The following is a 15,099-nucleotide window of genomic DNA, read 5'->3' on the forward strand; positions in this document are numbered from 1 at the left end:
ATAAATAAACATTAAAATATATATATACAGAGGGGCGCCTGGGTGGCTCAGTCAGTTGAGCGCCCAACTTCGGCTCAGGTCATGATCTCGCAGTCTGTGAGTTCGAGCCCCGGGTCAGGCTCTGTGCTGACAGCTCAGAGCCTGGAGCCTGCTTTGATTCTGTGTCTCCCTCTCTCTCTGCCCCTCCCCCACTCATGCTCTGTCTCTCTCTGTCAAAAATAAATAAACATTAATTTTTTAAAAAATATATACATATACAGAGCACTCAGTTAAATTTGAATTTCAGATAATCACTGGATAGTCTTTAGCACAAAAGTATGTTCCAAATATTCTATAATGTAAATCTAGCAACTTAAAATTGATGAGGTACAGAGAGTATTTTGTCCAAGTGAGACTATTCAAAGATAATGCAAACTTAAAATGCTATTTCCAGGGAGACTGGGTGACATAGTTGGTTAAGCATCTGACTTGATATCAGCTCAGGTCATGATCTCACAGTTCCTTGGTTTAAGTCCCCTGTAGGGCTACAAGCTGACAGTGTGGAACCTCCTTGGGATTCTCTCTCCCTCTCTCTGCTCCTCCCCTGTATGTGGTTTGCTTGCTCTCTCTTTCTCAAAATAAATAAATAAACTTAATAATAAAATAAAGTGCTGCTTCCAATAAATAAAATAAAATGCTGTTTCCTGCTATCAAAGTGTTCTTCATTCAACAAGCATCTGTGGAATCCTAATTCTTGTATATTAGGTAGGAGCTCATAATATAAACATGAAAACACAGCTCTTGGAATGCCTGGGTGGCTCAGTCGATCAAGCATCCGGTTTTGGATTTCTGCTCATGTCATGATCCCAGGGTTGTGGGATCAAGCCCCACATCGGCTACACACTGAGCATGGAGCCTGCTTAAGATTCTCTCTCTCCCTCCCTCTGACTCTCTTCCCGCCTCACACACTCTCCTCTTCCTCTCTCTAAAAAGTAAAATAAAATAATAAATAAATAAATAAATAAATAAATAAATAAAAATAAAAAACATAGCCCCAACACTTGATGGATTCATCTGACTTAAGAGTTCTGAAAATATGATTGGTCACAATAACCAGTTATTCAAAAATGTCTGTTAATTTATCACTGTTCCCAAAACACCAATATTAGATATACAACTATATTTCCTCATGGAAACTTTACACAATGTCTATACCAAGTGTAGCTATGGAATTTTAAACCTTATAGGCTTGAAAATAAAGTAAACTATACCAAATTTTGGTCACAGAATAGAATAGGAAGTTATAATTTCTCATTTTAAAATACAGATAAAATGACATTTGTTGAAAAATTTGTACTCCAGACGTAAAGATAGGAGAGACATGTCATTAAACAAGAAAATCATTCAAAGTGTACATAGGAGCAGTCTTTGTATATGGCAAGAAGAAGACAATGGTGACATTTTAAAGGACTAAGCTTTGAGGGAGATTTCAGAGGACTCTTTAAACCTAAAATCTAAACTAATAAATTGATCTAGGGTGGGGAGGAGCAGCTATTGACTTTAGTTAAATATTTCCTCTTGGATACAGCCTAAAGAGAAGCTTTCTGACTTGCTCTGGGTGATTTACAGGGAAAGTACAGTCTTCATCTGACTGATTACCTTGAGGTTCACAAAGTTGCCCTGACTCCCTGCCCTGGGAGGTCATGCAAATAAAGCAAACTGTGCAGTCCTGGAATTTCTGAGTTCAAAGTTTTTCTGTAGAGTGAAGCAACCCTTATTTTATACAAGCTCTATTCTCACCAACTGTTGGACAGATTTCTGCAGTTTACACTGATTTTGTATTTAAACACTTTATCAAAATCTATTTCCTAGATTAGAATCTTTTCCAGCTTCATTGAGATATTATTAACATTAGAGTAGCATTGTACCCACCAAAAAGAGACAGCGTATTGAAATAGAAAGAATACTGGTCTAAGATTGAATAAAAAGCTGTCCCTGCTCCTGGTACTTCCTACACTTAATGTAAACATACTACAACTCCTGGGTCTCAGTTTCAACCTTTAGTAGATGCATATAGAAATACCCATCCTGGCCACCTCGCCAGGTTTTTTGTTCAACTGATATCTACTGACAGACTTAAAAGAGTTCTGTGGAAAACTGAACAGTGCTCTAGAAATATAAGATATTATAAAAAATCAGTAAAATCTTCATTCATTCATTCATTCACTAGGAGTTTCTAGTCTTCAGTAGGCAATCAACAGATAATTAAGAAAGTTTCAACTACTGTTTATGTGATGAATTTTATTTAAGATTTTATTTGACACATCACAATAATTTCTTCTACTGTCCACACTTCTCCATTTTACCATGAGCGCGGGCGCATCCTGGGTCAGAAACTTAATCTCATTTAAAAGATGTAAAAAATCTGAGTGATTTTGCCTAACTCATGCCAGTGTTTGATAAAGTGGGTCAGTCATTTCAACTAATTGGCCATTAAGTCTCATGCTATCTGCCGTTATGTCAGATACTGGTGGGGACTTTTACATCCAGGCTTTCTCGCAGCAATGAATAAGGAGTTATCATACCTGAGTTCCAGTACTTAATTCTATGCTTTGTTTCTCTTGATGACATTAAATTTTCTTCCATGGTTAAATTTTATCTTTTTTATTTTTAGCCAACATTTATGGATTTAAACATTTAGGTAAAAAATTTTCTTTTTAGTACCCATGTGACCAAAAGCAAAAAGAACATTTTCAGAGAGTGATTTTGAGAGTGGATTCTTTTGCCTTCATTCAGGATGTTTTCTGGCCCTTAATATACAAATCCTATTTAACCTTCCTGGCCCAACTCAAATGCCCTACATTTATAAAACTTTTTCTTTTCTTTCTTTCTTCTTTTAATGTTTATTTATTTTTCGAGAGAGAGATTGACAGAGTGTGAGCAGGGGAAGAGCAGAGAGAGAGAGGAAGACACAGAATCTGAAGCAGGCTCCAGGCTCTGAGCTGTCAGCACAGAGTCCCACGCGGGGCTCAAACCCACAAACCGTGAGATCATGACCTGACCCGAAGTCTGACGCTTAACCGACTGAGCCACCCAGGCGCCCCATAAAACTTTTTCTTAACACTCCCAGCCTCCTTTTGAATTTCTGGAGCACTCTGTATCATTCTTATGACATTTATCACCTCATATCTTGTGGTATGAATATTTTCCCCATGTCTTGCTTGATGGCCGTATGAGAGTAGACACTGTATCACAGAGAAGGGCCTTAAAGTCTCACAGATAAATTTGATGAAGAATGAAGAAATTTGGAAAAGTCATTTAACTTCTCAGTACCTTAGTTTCCTCACATATACAACCTTATTTCAGATGATTGTTGTGAAGATGTAATGAGTTAATGTGTACAAAGTTTTGAAAAGTAGAAAATGAAGGGCAGGGTAAGATTTTTTTTTTTTCCTCACGCATGAATACCATGTTTTACTTGTTCATAATTATAATCTTCCGTGTGAAGAGAACAGGCTAAATGATTCCAGAAAAGCCACAGATGATCCCAAGAGGTGATGAATTTTCAGGTTGAGATTTTAAACAGAGTGGAAAGAGGAAGTGGCACACTATATAAGAGCTGTGCTTTAGTGTTAGACTTGAATTTGAATCTCATCTTTGGCACTTGCTGGACTAGCTTTGTTACCTTGAGTAAGCTATTTAACTTCGGTGACTATTAGTTTCCTTACCTGTAGAATGGGGATGAGGGTATCGTGTTTTGCGAGGTAGTAGAAGACACAGGGACAATGCGCCTAGTATACGTACATAAGTGGAGAGAATTGTTAATGCTTAGGAACTTGGGTTGAAATGTCCCCACAACCGCCCTTTGTCCAGTTGATAATATTTTCATCCTGGTAGTTAAAAGAGTTGTTATAAACTGTGCAAAATGAGTCTTGCGCCGGGGCCTGGGAGTTAGTTCTTCGAGAGTTACCAATAAAGCTTTGAATTAAAAAAAAAAAGAAAAAAAAATCCCCCAACGCCGTTTCAATAAAGCTTTGCTCAAATGGAGGGCGGGGAGTTTATCGCGAGACTCTGCCGGAACGCGTTTCCTGTTCGGGACGCTCTCTCGCGTTATGTGAGCAAGAAGCGCTGAGAGGTGAAAGGGAAGCACGAAATACCGCGAGAACCCACAGGATTCTCGCGGTATTTCCTCGGTTTGCCCCCTCCCCCCCCTTCCCCAAGTGCCGTTTCGGTTTAACCTAGTGTGTGACTGAGTCTGTGTGAGGGAGCGAATGAGTGTGTGAGGTATTGAGGTGAGGCGGAGGCAAGAAAAGGGTCTCCCTCAGGAGCGAGGGACAAAGGGGGCGTGAGGCACCTAGGCCGCGGGACCCCAGCGACAGGAAGCCGCCCCGAGACGGGCTACCGGGTAGGGGAAGGGCCCGCGCAGTCTTCACAGGGCCCCAGAGCCGGAGTCGGCCCCACAGTCCCCGGGCCGTCGGCTTCCTACTTCCTCGACCTCCCCGGCGTCCGGGCCTGAGGACTGGCTCGGCGAGGGGAGGACGGGAAACAGACTTGGGCAGCTACCCGTTGTCTCGCAACTCCACTGCTGAGGAACTCTCATTTCTTTCCTGGCTCCTTCACCCCCCACCTCATGTAGGAGGGTGCTGAGGAGTCGGGAGGGAGGAGGAGCCTGGGCTACAGTCCCTTCCCTCCCCACCCCCTTCTAGGGGCGCTTTGGTAGGCGTGGGGTTGGGGGGTGGGTGGGGGTTACTTTTCGGAGTGCTGGGGAACTTTTTCCCCGTTTTGAGGGTAGGGGAAAGGGAATGCCCAATCCAGAGAGACATGGGGGCAAGAAGGACGGGAGTGGAGGAGCTTCTGGAACTTTGCAGCCGTCATCGGGAGGTGGCAGCTCCAACAGCAGAGAGCGTCACCGCTTGGTGTCGAAGCACAAGCGGCATAAATCCAAGCACTCCAAAGACATGGGGTTGGTGACCCCCGAAGCAGCACCTTTAGGTACAATTATCAAACCTTTGGTGGAGTATGATGACATCAGTTCTGATTCAGATACCTTCTCTGACGATATGGCCTTCAAACTAGACAGGAGGGAGAATGATGAACGTCGTGGAACTGATCGGAGTGACCGCCTGCACAAACATCGTCACCACCAGCACAGACGTTCTCGGGACTTACTAAAAACTAAACAGACAGAAAAAGAAAAAAACCAGGAAGTCTCCAGCAAATCGGGATCTATGAAGGACCGGATATCAGGAAGTTCAAAGCGTTCAAATGAGGAGAATGAGGACTATGGGAAGGCACAGATACCCAAAAGCAGCAGCAACAAGGAATCCAGGTCATCCAAACTACATAAGGAGAAGACCCGGAAAGAACGTGAGTTGAAGTCTGGGCACAAAGACCGGAGTAAAAGTCATCGGAAAAGGGAAACACCCAAAAGCTACAAGACGGTGGACAGCCCCAAACGGAGATCCAGGAGTCCCCATAGGAAATGGTCTGACAGCCCCAAGCAAGATGATAGCCCCTCAGGAGCTTCTTATGGCCAAGATTATGACCTTAGTCCTCCAAGATCTCACACCTCTAGCAATTACGACTCCTACAAGAAGAGTCCTGGAAGTACCTCAAGAAGGCAGTCAATTAGTCCTCCCTACAAGGAGCCCTCGGCCTACCAGTCCAGCACCCGATCACCCAGTCCTTACAGTAGACGACAAAGGTCTGTGAGTCCCTATGGCCGGAGACGTTCTTCCAGCTATGAAAGGAGTGGCTCTTACAGTGGGAGATCACCCAGTCCCTATGGTCGAAGACGGTCCAGCAGCCCTTTCATGAGCAAACGGTCTCTGAGTCGGAGTCCACTCCCCAGGTGAGCTATTTCTCCAACAGCCTTTTCTTACTTAGGGTGGGTTATGAGGAACTGGCAATTAGTCATGTTAACATTTTGTTGAAACCCCTGGTCTTCCTCATTGACTTTGCTATTGGCTAGTGAATTCAAGTAGGTGAATCTGGTTTTCCCTCAACCCAGAATTCAAGAAGTGGAGAGCTCACATGCCTAAAACTTCTAAAGGTAGGTACTCCCTGTGGCGAGATACTCAGTTGGAAGCTCCTGTGAGAAAAAATCATAAATTTGTGCTTATTGAGTGCACAGAGTTGATAACTGAGCTTATCCCAGAGCTGATGTAGTGATTTCTGTTGCTTTGTCTTAAATACTTTAAAATCACCTTGGTGTTAGTGCTTTAGACCTCACTGGACCTGATTGGAGATCTAAGAAATTATAAATTTTCATTTGTATTATCTTGAGGTATTTGCCCAAGTCATCTATCACTTGTTTGTGGGCTGTCCCCTGGGTCTCCAAAGCTGTAAGTTTATTTCCTAATTGATGATGTTTTGATAATTCCTGTCTTTTAACTGATGTTTCTAGTGGAAATTAAGCTGTTTAGTCCTTTTTCCTTTTGTTGGTATATAGCCTAGCAGAAATTGGTTCCAAGGATGATTTGATTATCAGCATCACCATTGACCTACCCTGTGACCACTGGCAGTTTTCAAAATCTTTATCTAAACAAGTGGTATTAGTGCCTTCATCATGATAGGTTAGCAAGAAAGGCATGTTGGTTTGAAATTTAGTTGTTGAAATGAATTACTATTGAAAACTGTGTTCTTATTCCTAGATGATAAGATGTGTCTCCCTTTTGTGGACTCACTTTTGTCCACAAAAGAACATGGGCTATGAAGTTATACTTGAGTGGTATCCTAATTTTGCTTTGTGAACTTTGGCAAATAATTTAGTTTCTCCCTGCCCGTGTTTCTTTATGTGTAAAGTGGGAATAATAACTATCTTATTTCTAGAGTAATTGTGAGGATTAAATTAGCTAGTAAATGTGAACTGCATAGCTCAGTGCTTGGTACCTGGAGCAAGTCAGTAAATTCTATGAGTGAGGAAATATTGTTGAATGCTAGTGGAGAAATTATGCTAATTTTTAAAAATCCGTGCGTGTCTTTTATATGTCAATATGAGTAATTTTTACTGACTTAAAGTTACAATTATTCATAAACTAGTTTGAATTGATCAAGCAGCAGAATTCAGGCTGTCAGGGTCTGAAGTTCCTTAGTCCCCTTCCCCGTCATTTTATCACAATTTTTCAAACACAGAAAAGTTGGAAGAATTACAGTAAGGACCCATATATGTACTGTCTAGATTCTACAATTGATATATGCTATATGTTTTATTGTAATTATCCATTTTTCCATCAATCCATTTTTTGTTTTGATTCATCTCAAAGTTGCAGACATCAGTATACTTCACTATAAGCATTTTAGTGTGTTGTAGATAGCATTAGAGTTCACTTTTTTTTTGAAGGGGTGAGAGTAAAATTTATGTACAGTGAAATGCATAAGTCTTAAATATACCGTTTATAAAGTTGCTTAGTTCTTTAAGGAAACCTAAGAAATATTCTCAGAATACTTGTTTTCTTGAGGGCGTAGTTTCATTAAGGCTGTTTTGAGAATTTCTATTGTCGTGAGTTTTGTTAATATGGAAGTGCACTTAAGCCTAAAACACTAAAACAAGTTTCAGAAAGAGCTTGCTTTGCAATGATTCCTTTTGGATTCATATCTCAAGTTCTCTCTTCCTCTACTCAGTTAATTGAAACTAGTGTAGTAATGGTAAAAAATAAATCAGGAAAGAATTAGACACACAATATGATAGCATAGGACAGAAGTATAAACATTACATAATTTTAGAGACACATGTATATTGTTAGTTGGGTTATAGAGAACATTATATGTTTGTGTGCACTGCATATTTTTCCCACACTTGATGCAATTCCAGAGAGCAAATAAAATACAAAAATTTCTTAGAGTCAGAGTAGAACATACAGTTCCCTTCTGTGATGTTCTCTGTGTTTTTTTTCTTGGGAGACACAGTCAAAATTAAACAAGCAAAATCATTTTAAAAGACTGGAAGTGCTTTGCCAGAAATGCAAAGTCTTTGAATTCTCTAAATTAGTAGCGATTAATACTAGCAATTTCATTTTGGATGGGTAGAACCTAACTCAATTCAGGAGGAAAATACATTTGTTTGTGAGAACAGTTTTTATTGTTGCCTGCATTTACCTTTATTGCTTGTCTCCTCTCCCCACCCCATCCCCTGCTCTTTTTCTTTTTTTAATTTTTTTTTTTAAGTGTTTGTTTATTTTTGAGAGAGACATAAACAGTGTGAGTGGGGGAGGGTCAGAAAGAGAGGGAGACACAGAATCTGAAGCAGGCTCCAGGCTCTGAGCTGTCAGCACAGAGCCCGATGCTGGACTCAAACTCACAAACTGTGAGATCATGACCTGAGCTGAAGTCGTTGCCAAACAGACTGAGACACCCAGGCATTGCGCCCCGTCCCCACTTTTTTTCTTGTAGAGTGGATCTCAACCTCAAATATAGCATTTGTATCACTAAAAATGCTGTAAGTATATGGCCATCAGAATGTTCTCTTAACAGTAGGCTTCTGTTCAGAAGTTGAAGGGTTTGTAGCAGAGTTCCTTAGGAAGATTTAGTAATGGTGAAAAGATCAAAGAAACAATAGTTTTTAGAGCATGGTCTCTGACATTAATTACTGTTTGGGCTTTTAGAAGTTTACCCTGGCATAACAGAGATGGTAGTTTTATTCCAGCTCTAATTCAGTCAGAGAAAAGCCTCTGGTTTCAGCCAGTTATTTACAAGAAAAGTATTAATTTTCTTAAGAGTAAGTGGATACTGAGAGAACCACTTTCAGTATTTTGTATCCTCATGTTTATATATATGCTGTTATTGCTGTTTTGAATACTTTGATTCCAGTAATGACTATTAGGAGCAAACTTCCAAAAAGCAGTGTAGGTATAAGAAAATCGTGGCTGATATCATGCAAGTTGTTTCCCCTACACATATATGCTATTTATTTCGAAACATTTGACTAATGTTAGTGTTATCAGCGGTCAAAGATACAGGGAGATATTGAAGATCTGGAATGGGTACAGTTTATCTTAGACTACTGGGCAAATTATATTTTGTCCAATAACATTTTTAGTGCTTTTTTTCACCTCACATTGAGGCCTGAGCACATTAGGCTTTATTAAAAGGCAAAACGAATTAATGAGGGTTGAGTTTCAATTTAGAATAATCTGCCTCATAGATTCCCAGATTCTTAATAATGAAGAAAATAAGTTGAACATGCAACAGTACTTTGCTTTTTGAGTTCCTACAAAGTTGATTGGAAATCATCTTATATATGAAAGTACCAAAAGTCATCATAGTTCTGAGAACTTCTAATTATTTGGTAAGACAATTTTTTCAACTTATCTATTTTGTAAATCCTAACAACTCTTGTATCTTAGGGTTCGTTTAGTATAGGTACAGCTTAATTATCAACTGGGGAACAAAATCTTTTTCTGGGATCTGTCAATTAACTAGCTCTCTAGTTGAAACAATTAGCTTTTGGTGAAGCATGCTAGTTACTTCTGACATCCTGATTGGTATAACCCACCTTTAGTATAAAGTATAACTTTTTTGGGAGGGCACCTGGATGGCTCAGTGGGTTCAGCATCTGACTTCAGCTCAGGTCATGATCTCCTGGTTCATGAGTTCCAGCCCCACATCCGGCTTGCAGCTATCATCGCAGAGCCCTCTTGGGATCATCTCTCCCCCTGTCTCTGCCCCTCCCCTGCTTGCACTCTCTCAAAACAAAATAAAAAAAGTATAATTGTTTTAAATCATGTTTTTGCTTTATCAGAGATTTAAACCCAAATTCTAAAAATAATCATTGTGATTATGGGTGTTTTCCAGCATGGAGAAAAAAATATTCATTTGTCTTTCTTCAGTTGGATAAGTAATAGATAATTTTAATGTTATGTGATTGAAATATGTTTTCATGCAGGTTTTAGTTCCTTGTAATCTATTTTTTAAATAAAGTTTATATTTTAGACAAATTTTAGATTTACAAAAAATATTGTGAATACAGTATAAAGAATTTTTTTTTAAGTTTATTTATTTATTTTGAGAGCGTGTGTGGGAGGGGTAGAAAGAGAGGGAGAATCCCAAGCAGGCTCCACACTGTCAGTTAGTGCAGAGCCCAGTGTGGGGCTCAAACCCATAAACCATGAGATCATGACCTGAAATAAAATCAAGAGTCGGCTGCCTAATTGACTGAGCCACCCAGGGGCCCCAGTACCAAGAATTCTTATATGTCCTTGCACCCAGTTTCCCTTATTATTAACATTTTACATTAGTATTTTACATTTGTTACAGTTAATGAACCCATTAATAAACCAATATTGGTATATTATTATTTGATGGTACCTAATTTATTTTTAAGATTGATAAATTACTCAAGTGGGTTCTTTACAGTGCTCCATAGTTGTTTTTTGTTTGTTTGTTTGTTTGTTTTTTAGTGAGCAGTATTAGAGTATAAGATTAGAAAGTAAAAATAGTATGAAAGCTCTCTTTACAAAGAAGGGGGCATTTGAAAGTGGATGTCCCTACATTGCTCCATAGTTTAACGGATGTATTTCCTCCATATTGTTGTAGGCTGTCCATCTTAAATTGCCTTTTTCTTTTTCCAGTAGGAAATCCATGAAGTCTAGAAGTAGAAGTCCCGCATATTCAAGACACTCATCTTCTCATAGTAAAAAGAAGAGATCGGGGTCACGTAGTCGACATTCCAGCATCTCACCTGTCAGGCTTCCATTGAACTCCAGCTTGGGAGCTGAACTCAGTAGGAAAAAGAAGGAAAGAGCAGCAGCTGCTGCTGCAGCAAAAATGGATGGAAAGGAGTCCAAGGGTTCACCTGTGTTTTTGCCTAGAAAAGAGAACAGTTTAGTAGAGGCTAAGGATTCAGGCTTGGAGTCTAAAAAGTTACCCAGAGGTGTAAAATTGGAAAAATCTGCCCCAGATACTGAACTGGTGAATGTACCACATCTCAATACAGAAGTCAAAAATTCTTTAGATACAGGGAAAGTAAAGTTGGATGAGAACTCTGAGAAGCATCCTATTCTTAAAGATTTGAAAGCACAGGGATCAAGAGACTCTAAACCCGTAGCATTGAAAGAGGAGATTGTTACTCCAAAAGAGACAGAGGTATCAGAAAAGGAGACCCATCCGCCTCTCCCCACAGTTACTTCTCCTCCACCTCCTTTACCAACTACTACCCCTCCACCTCAAACACCCCCTTTGCCACCTTTGCCTCCACTACCAGCTATTCCACAGCAACCACCTCTGCCTCCTCCCCAACCAGCATTTAGTCAGGTTCTTGCTTCTAGTACTTCAACTCTGCCCCCTTCTACTCACCCAAGGACATCTACTCTGTCCTCTCAGGCAAATTCTCAGCCCCCTGTACAGGTTTCTGTGAAGACTCAAGTCTCTGTAACAGCTGCTATTCCACACTTAAAAACTTCAACGTTGCCTCCTCTGCCCCTCCCACCCTTATTACCTGGAGACGATGACATGGATAGGTAAGTCCCATAGTTAACTGGGAAAATTTTACCTTCTCAATCTAAGTGTAATGCATTCTCTCTTCTCAAACTGTCAAAACTGCTCTATTACATGGCTGTTTAGAATGCTTTTTATGTGTAGGAAATGCCTTTGATGTTGGTTTTCAGTGGAAAAGTTCGTATTTATAACATTATTAGGAGGAGAAAATTACAATTTGAGGCCCTAGTAACCCTTTTTATTTATAAGTTTATTTGATAAGGGTTATTTTTGGTTCAGATTTTTGAAAATCAGCGTTTTTCTCCCTATTTTTTTTTAATGTTTATTTATTTTTGAGAGAGAGACAGAGTGGGAGGAGGGGAGGGGCAGAGAGAGAGGGAGACACAGAATCCAAAGCAGGCTCCAGGCCCTGAGCTGTCAGCACAGAGCCTGACTCAGGGCTCGAACTCATGAACCGTGAGATAATGACTTGAGCTGAAATTAGCCACTTAACTGACTGAGCCACCCAGGCACCCCTCCATAAATTTTTATGTTGAAAAAATTTTTCTTTTTCTTTTAGATTTAAAAAAATATTTTTTAAGTAATCTCTAAACCCAGTGTGGGGCTTGAGCTCACAACCCTTAGATCAAGAGTTGCATGCTCCACCAACTGAGCCAGCCAGGTGACCCTATGTTGAAAATTCTAATAGTTATAGAAAAATTGAAAGAATAACACAATGAACTCTTGTATACTCTTCACTAGGATTCACCAGTTATTAACTTTCTGCCACATTTGCTTTAGATAGCATGACACTTTACTTCTGAATACTTTAGTATATCTCTCCTGACACTAGAAACATTTTCCTAAAGAATCACAATACCTTTATCACCCTAAAAAAACTTCTCACTGATTTACTAATACAATACCAATAATATATTAAATATCCTTAATGATCCCCCAAAATGTCTTTTATAGCTGGAGCTTTTCCTCCTAATCCAGAAGAAAAATAAACTAGGTTTATCTTGAAAAGCACTGCTTTAAAAAAAAAAAAATGTATATATATATATATACACACACACACACACACATACATACATATATACATGCATACATATATACGCATATATGTATGTGTATGTATATAGGGGCACCTGGGTGGTTCTGTCAGTTAGGTATCCGACTTTGACTCAGGTCATGATCTCATGGATCATGAGTTTGAGCTCTGTGCTGGGCTCTGTGCTGGCAGCTTGGAGTCTGGACCCTGCTTTGGATTCTGTGTCTCCCTCTCTCTCTGCCCCTCCCTTGCTCATGCTCTGTCTCTCTCTTTTTCTCTCAAAAAAATAAAACATTTAAAAAATTAAAAAAAAAATTATCTTAGAAGCAAAAAACAATACATAGAATTTTTAACTAATTAGAATATAAACTCACAATGGGATGATGGGAAGAGCTCCAATTTTTTTTAGCTTGTTTTTAAGATTATTGTATTTATTTTTTTGAGGGGGTAAAGAGCAGAGAGAGAGAGAGAGAGAGGGAGGGAATCCCAAACAGACTCCACACTGTCAGTGCAGAGCCCCATGTGGGGCTCGATCCCATGAACTGTGATAGCATGACATGAACAGAAATGAAGAGTCAGATGCTCAACCAACTGGCCACTCGGCACCCTGGAAGAGCTCTAATTTTAATGAATTCTCTGAATATTGAGAAGTGAAATGATTATGAAACATGAATCTGATTTTATGGAAAGCATTAGGAAATATATTTATTCTTTATCTTGGCAAGACTAGCTAGGCAAGTACCACCAAACACATATGATTAGCAGTGACATATGCCATGGCAGTCTGTTACTGGTTTTTTCAAAGGAGATCCTACCCTCTTGTTCTCTAGGATATGAGTTTCATTTATTGCAACAAACTTCATTGTAAGCATAAAAGTAAGTGCTACTGGTCTTGCATCCCAGACTAATTCCCAAGCCTTCATTATTTTCCAAGTGACATTAATAATTTAAATGATGATATATTTCAGCCCTTTACATCTATATTTTTTCAGACTATGCTCTGTGCCTTATAAGATGGTACAAATGCAATTAAAAAATTTAAAAGAATAGTTCTATTACTATTCATAGTGGTAAATCTGATTTTAAAGAGAAATTCTACATGGTCTTTCTAATATTAATAATTATGAATTCTCTGTATCCTGAGAACAAAGGAGAAGACTAAAACCTGAAATGTTGTAAAGGAAGTCTGTTTAGGTACATAATATACTTCTTGTAGATACAAACTATGTGTTTTTATGGTTTTTGTTGGAAAAGGTGATAGTTGAGCATTCTCCGATGGGACTTTAGGCCATGATCTACCTACAAGAACCGTGTTTAGATATTAGTTTACATTGTGGCTAGAACAGAATTGGTGTGGCTGAGAATCTTCATTTTGAAATGTTTATTTGGCTAACCAAGTGATTATTGAACTCCCCTGCCATGTATCAGTGTAGAGTGCAGATTACCGTAGGTGGAGTAATTTTTATAGGAGACACATAAGGATTTCTATCTTTCAGATTGGGGATGAAAGGTAAAGTAAGACCATCCAGAGCTTATTGGAGTATGTGTAGTTATCTTTAAGAATGTGTTTCTGGGGTGCTTGGGTGGCTCAGTCATTTAAGCGTCTGACTTTGGCTCAGGTCATGATCTCACGGTTGGTGGGTTCAGGCCCCTGTGGGGCTCCGCGCTAACAGTGTGGAGACTGCTTGGGATTCTCTCCCCCCCCACTCTCTGCCCTTCCCTGACTTGCGTTTTCTCTCTCAAAATAAATAAAATAAATTAAAAAAGAAAAAATAATGTGTTTGAGAATGAAGTGAGCAAAACGATTTTTTGTTATTAATTCTGATTCTGAAAGTATAACTATTTTCTCTCATAGTCCAATGTAATTAACTTTTTAATAGTATGATATTTATGTAAAAACCCATATACAATAAAAACAAAACATCTATTTTTATGGATATATGTATTCATACGAATATATCCATATATACCCATATAAATTCATACCAAAAAAATCCAGAAAGAAACATACTAAGCTGATAAGAATGGTTACCTCTGTGGATGGGACTTAGGATGAAAGCCAAAGGTAAAGGAGCATTTGTACCTTATCTACAAATTTTTAATATTTTAAAAATTGGGAATGCTTCATAAATTTGCTTATCATACTTGAGCAGGAGCCATGCTCATTTTCTCTGTATTATTCCAGCTTTAGTATATGTACTGCCAAAGTGAGCACCAATGTAATTATTTTTAAATGTATGATTATTATTAGTTTTCCACATAAATGTAAATCAATTATTGAAGGTAGAAAAACAGAAATGAAGATATCTTCCACTATTGATTTTATTTTTTCACTATGTATTATTTTTATTTTTAACTTATTTTAATTAATTATTTTATTTTATTTATTTTTAATGTTTATTTTTGAGACAGAGAGAGACAGAGCATGAATAGGGGAGGGTCAGAGAGAGAGAGGGAGACAGAATCCGAAACAGGTTCCAGGCTCTGAGCTGTCAGCACAGAGCCTGACACAGGGCTCGAACTCACGGACTGCAAGATCATGACCTGAGCCCAACTGACTGAGCCACCCAGGCGCCCCTAATTTATTTTTTTAATTTACATTCAAGTTAGCATATAGTGCAACAATGATTTTAGGACTAGATTCCTTAATGCCC

The 15,099-nt window shown here is 39.0% G+C and overlaps 1 protein-coding gene and 1 non-coding gene across 20 annotated transcripts in view; one reads left to right on the forward strand and one right to left on the reverse strand.

The window, feature by feature from the left end:
• The first annotated feature begins 4,194 nt into the window (after positions 1–4,194).
• The window catches only part of CDK12 (cyclin dependent kinase 12), a 92,893-nt gene continuing 81,988 nt past the window's right edge, over positions 4,195–15,099 (forward strand). For 15 of the 19 annotated variants that reach the window (XR_006196740.1, XR_006196739.1, XR_006196742.1 and 12 more), the window contains exons 1-2: positions 4,195–5,830; positions 10,548–11,435. Coding sequence is in view for 7 of the 19 variants with exons in the window: in XM_042917280.1 (XP_042773214.1) it covers positions 4,782–5,830; positions 10,548–11,435 (1,937 nt within the window). In the remaining 12 variants the exon portion in view is untranslated. The remainder of the gene's footprint in view (positions 5,831–10,547; positions 11,436–15,099) is intronic. The other 4 variants (XM_042917282.1, XM_042917275.1, XM_042917276.1 and 1 more) reach the window with 2 other exon arrangements.
• Positions 14,554–14,660, reverse strand: LOC122207414. The gene has a single exon (XR_006196836.1). It is a non-coding gene; the product is annotated as a U6 spliceosomal RNA (small nuclear RNA).

The sequence above is a fragment of the Panthera leo genome, chromosome E1 (genome assembly GCF_018350215.1).
Source record: "Panthera leo isolate Ple1 chromosome E1, P.leo_Ple1_pat1.1, whole genome shotgun sequence".
NCBI lineage: Eukaryota > Metazoa > Chordata > Mammalia > Carnivora > Felidae > Panthera > Panthera leo.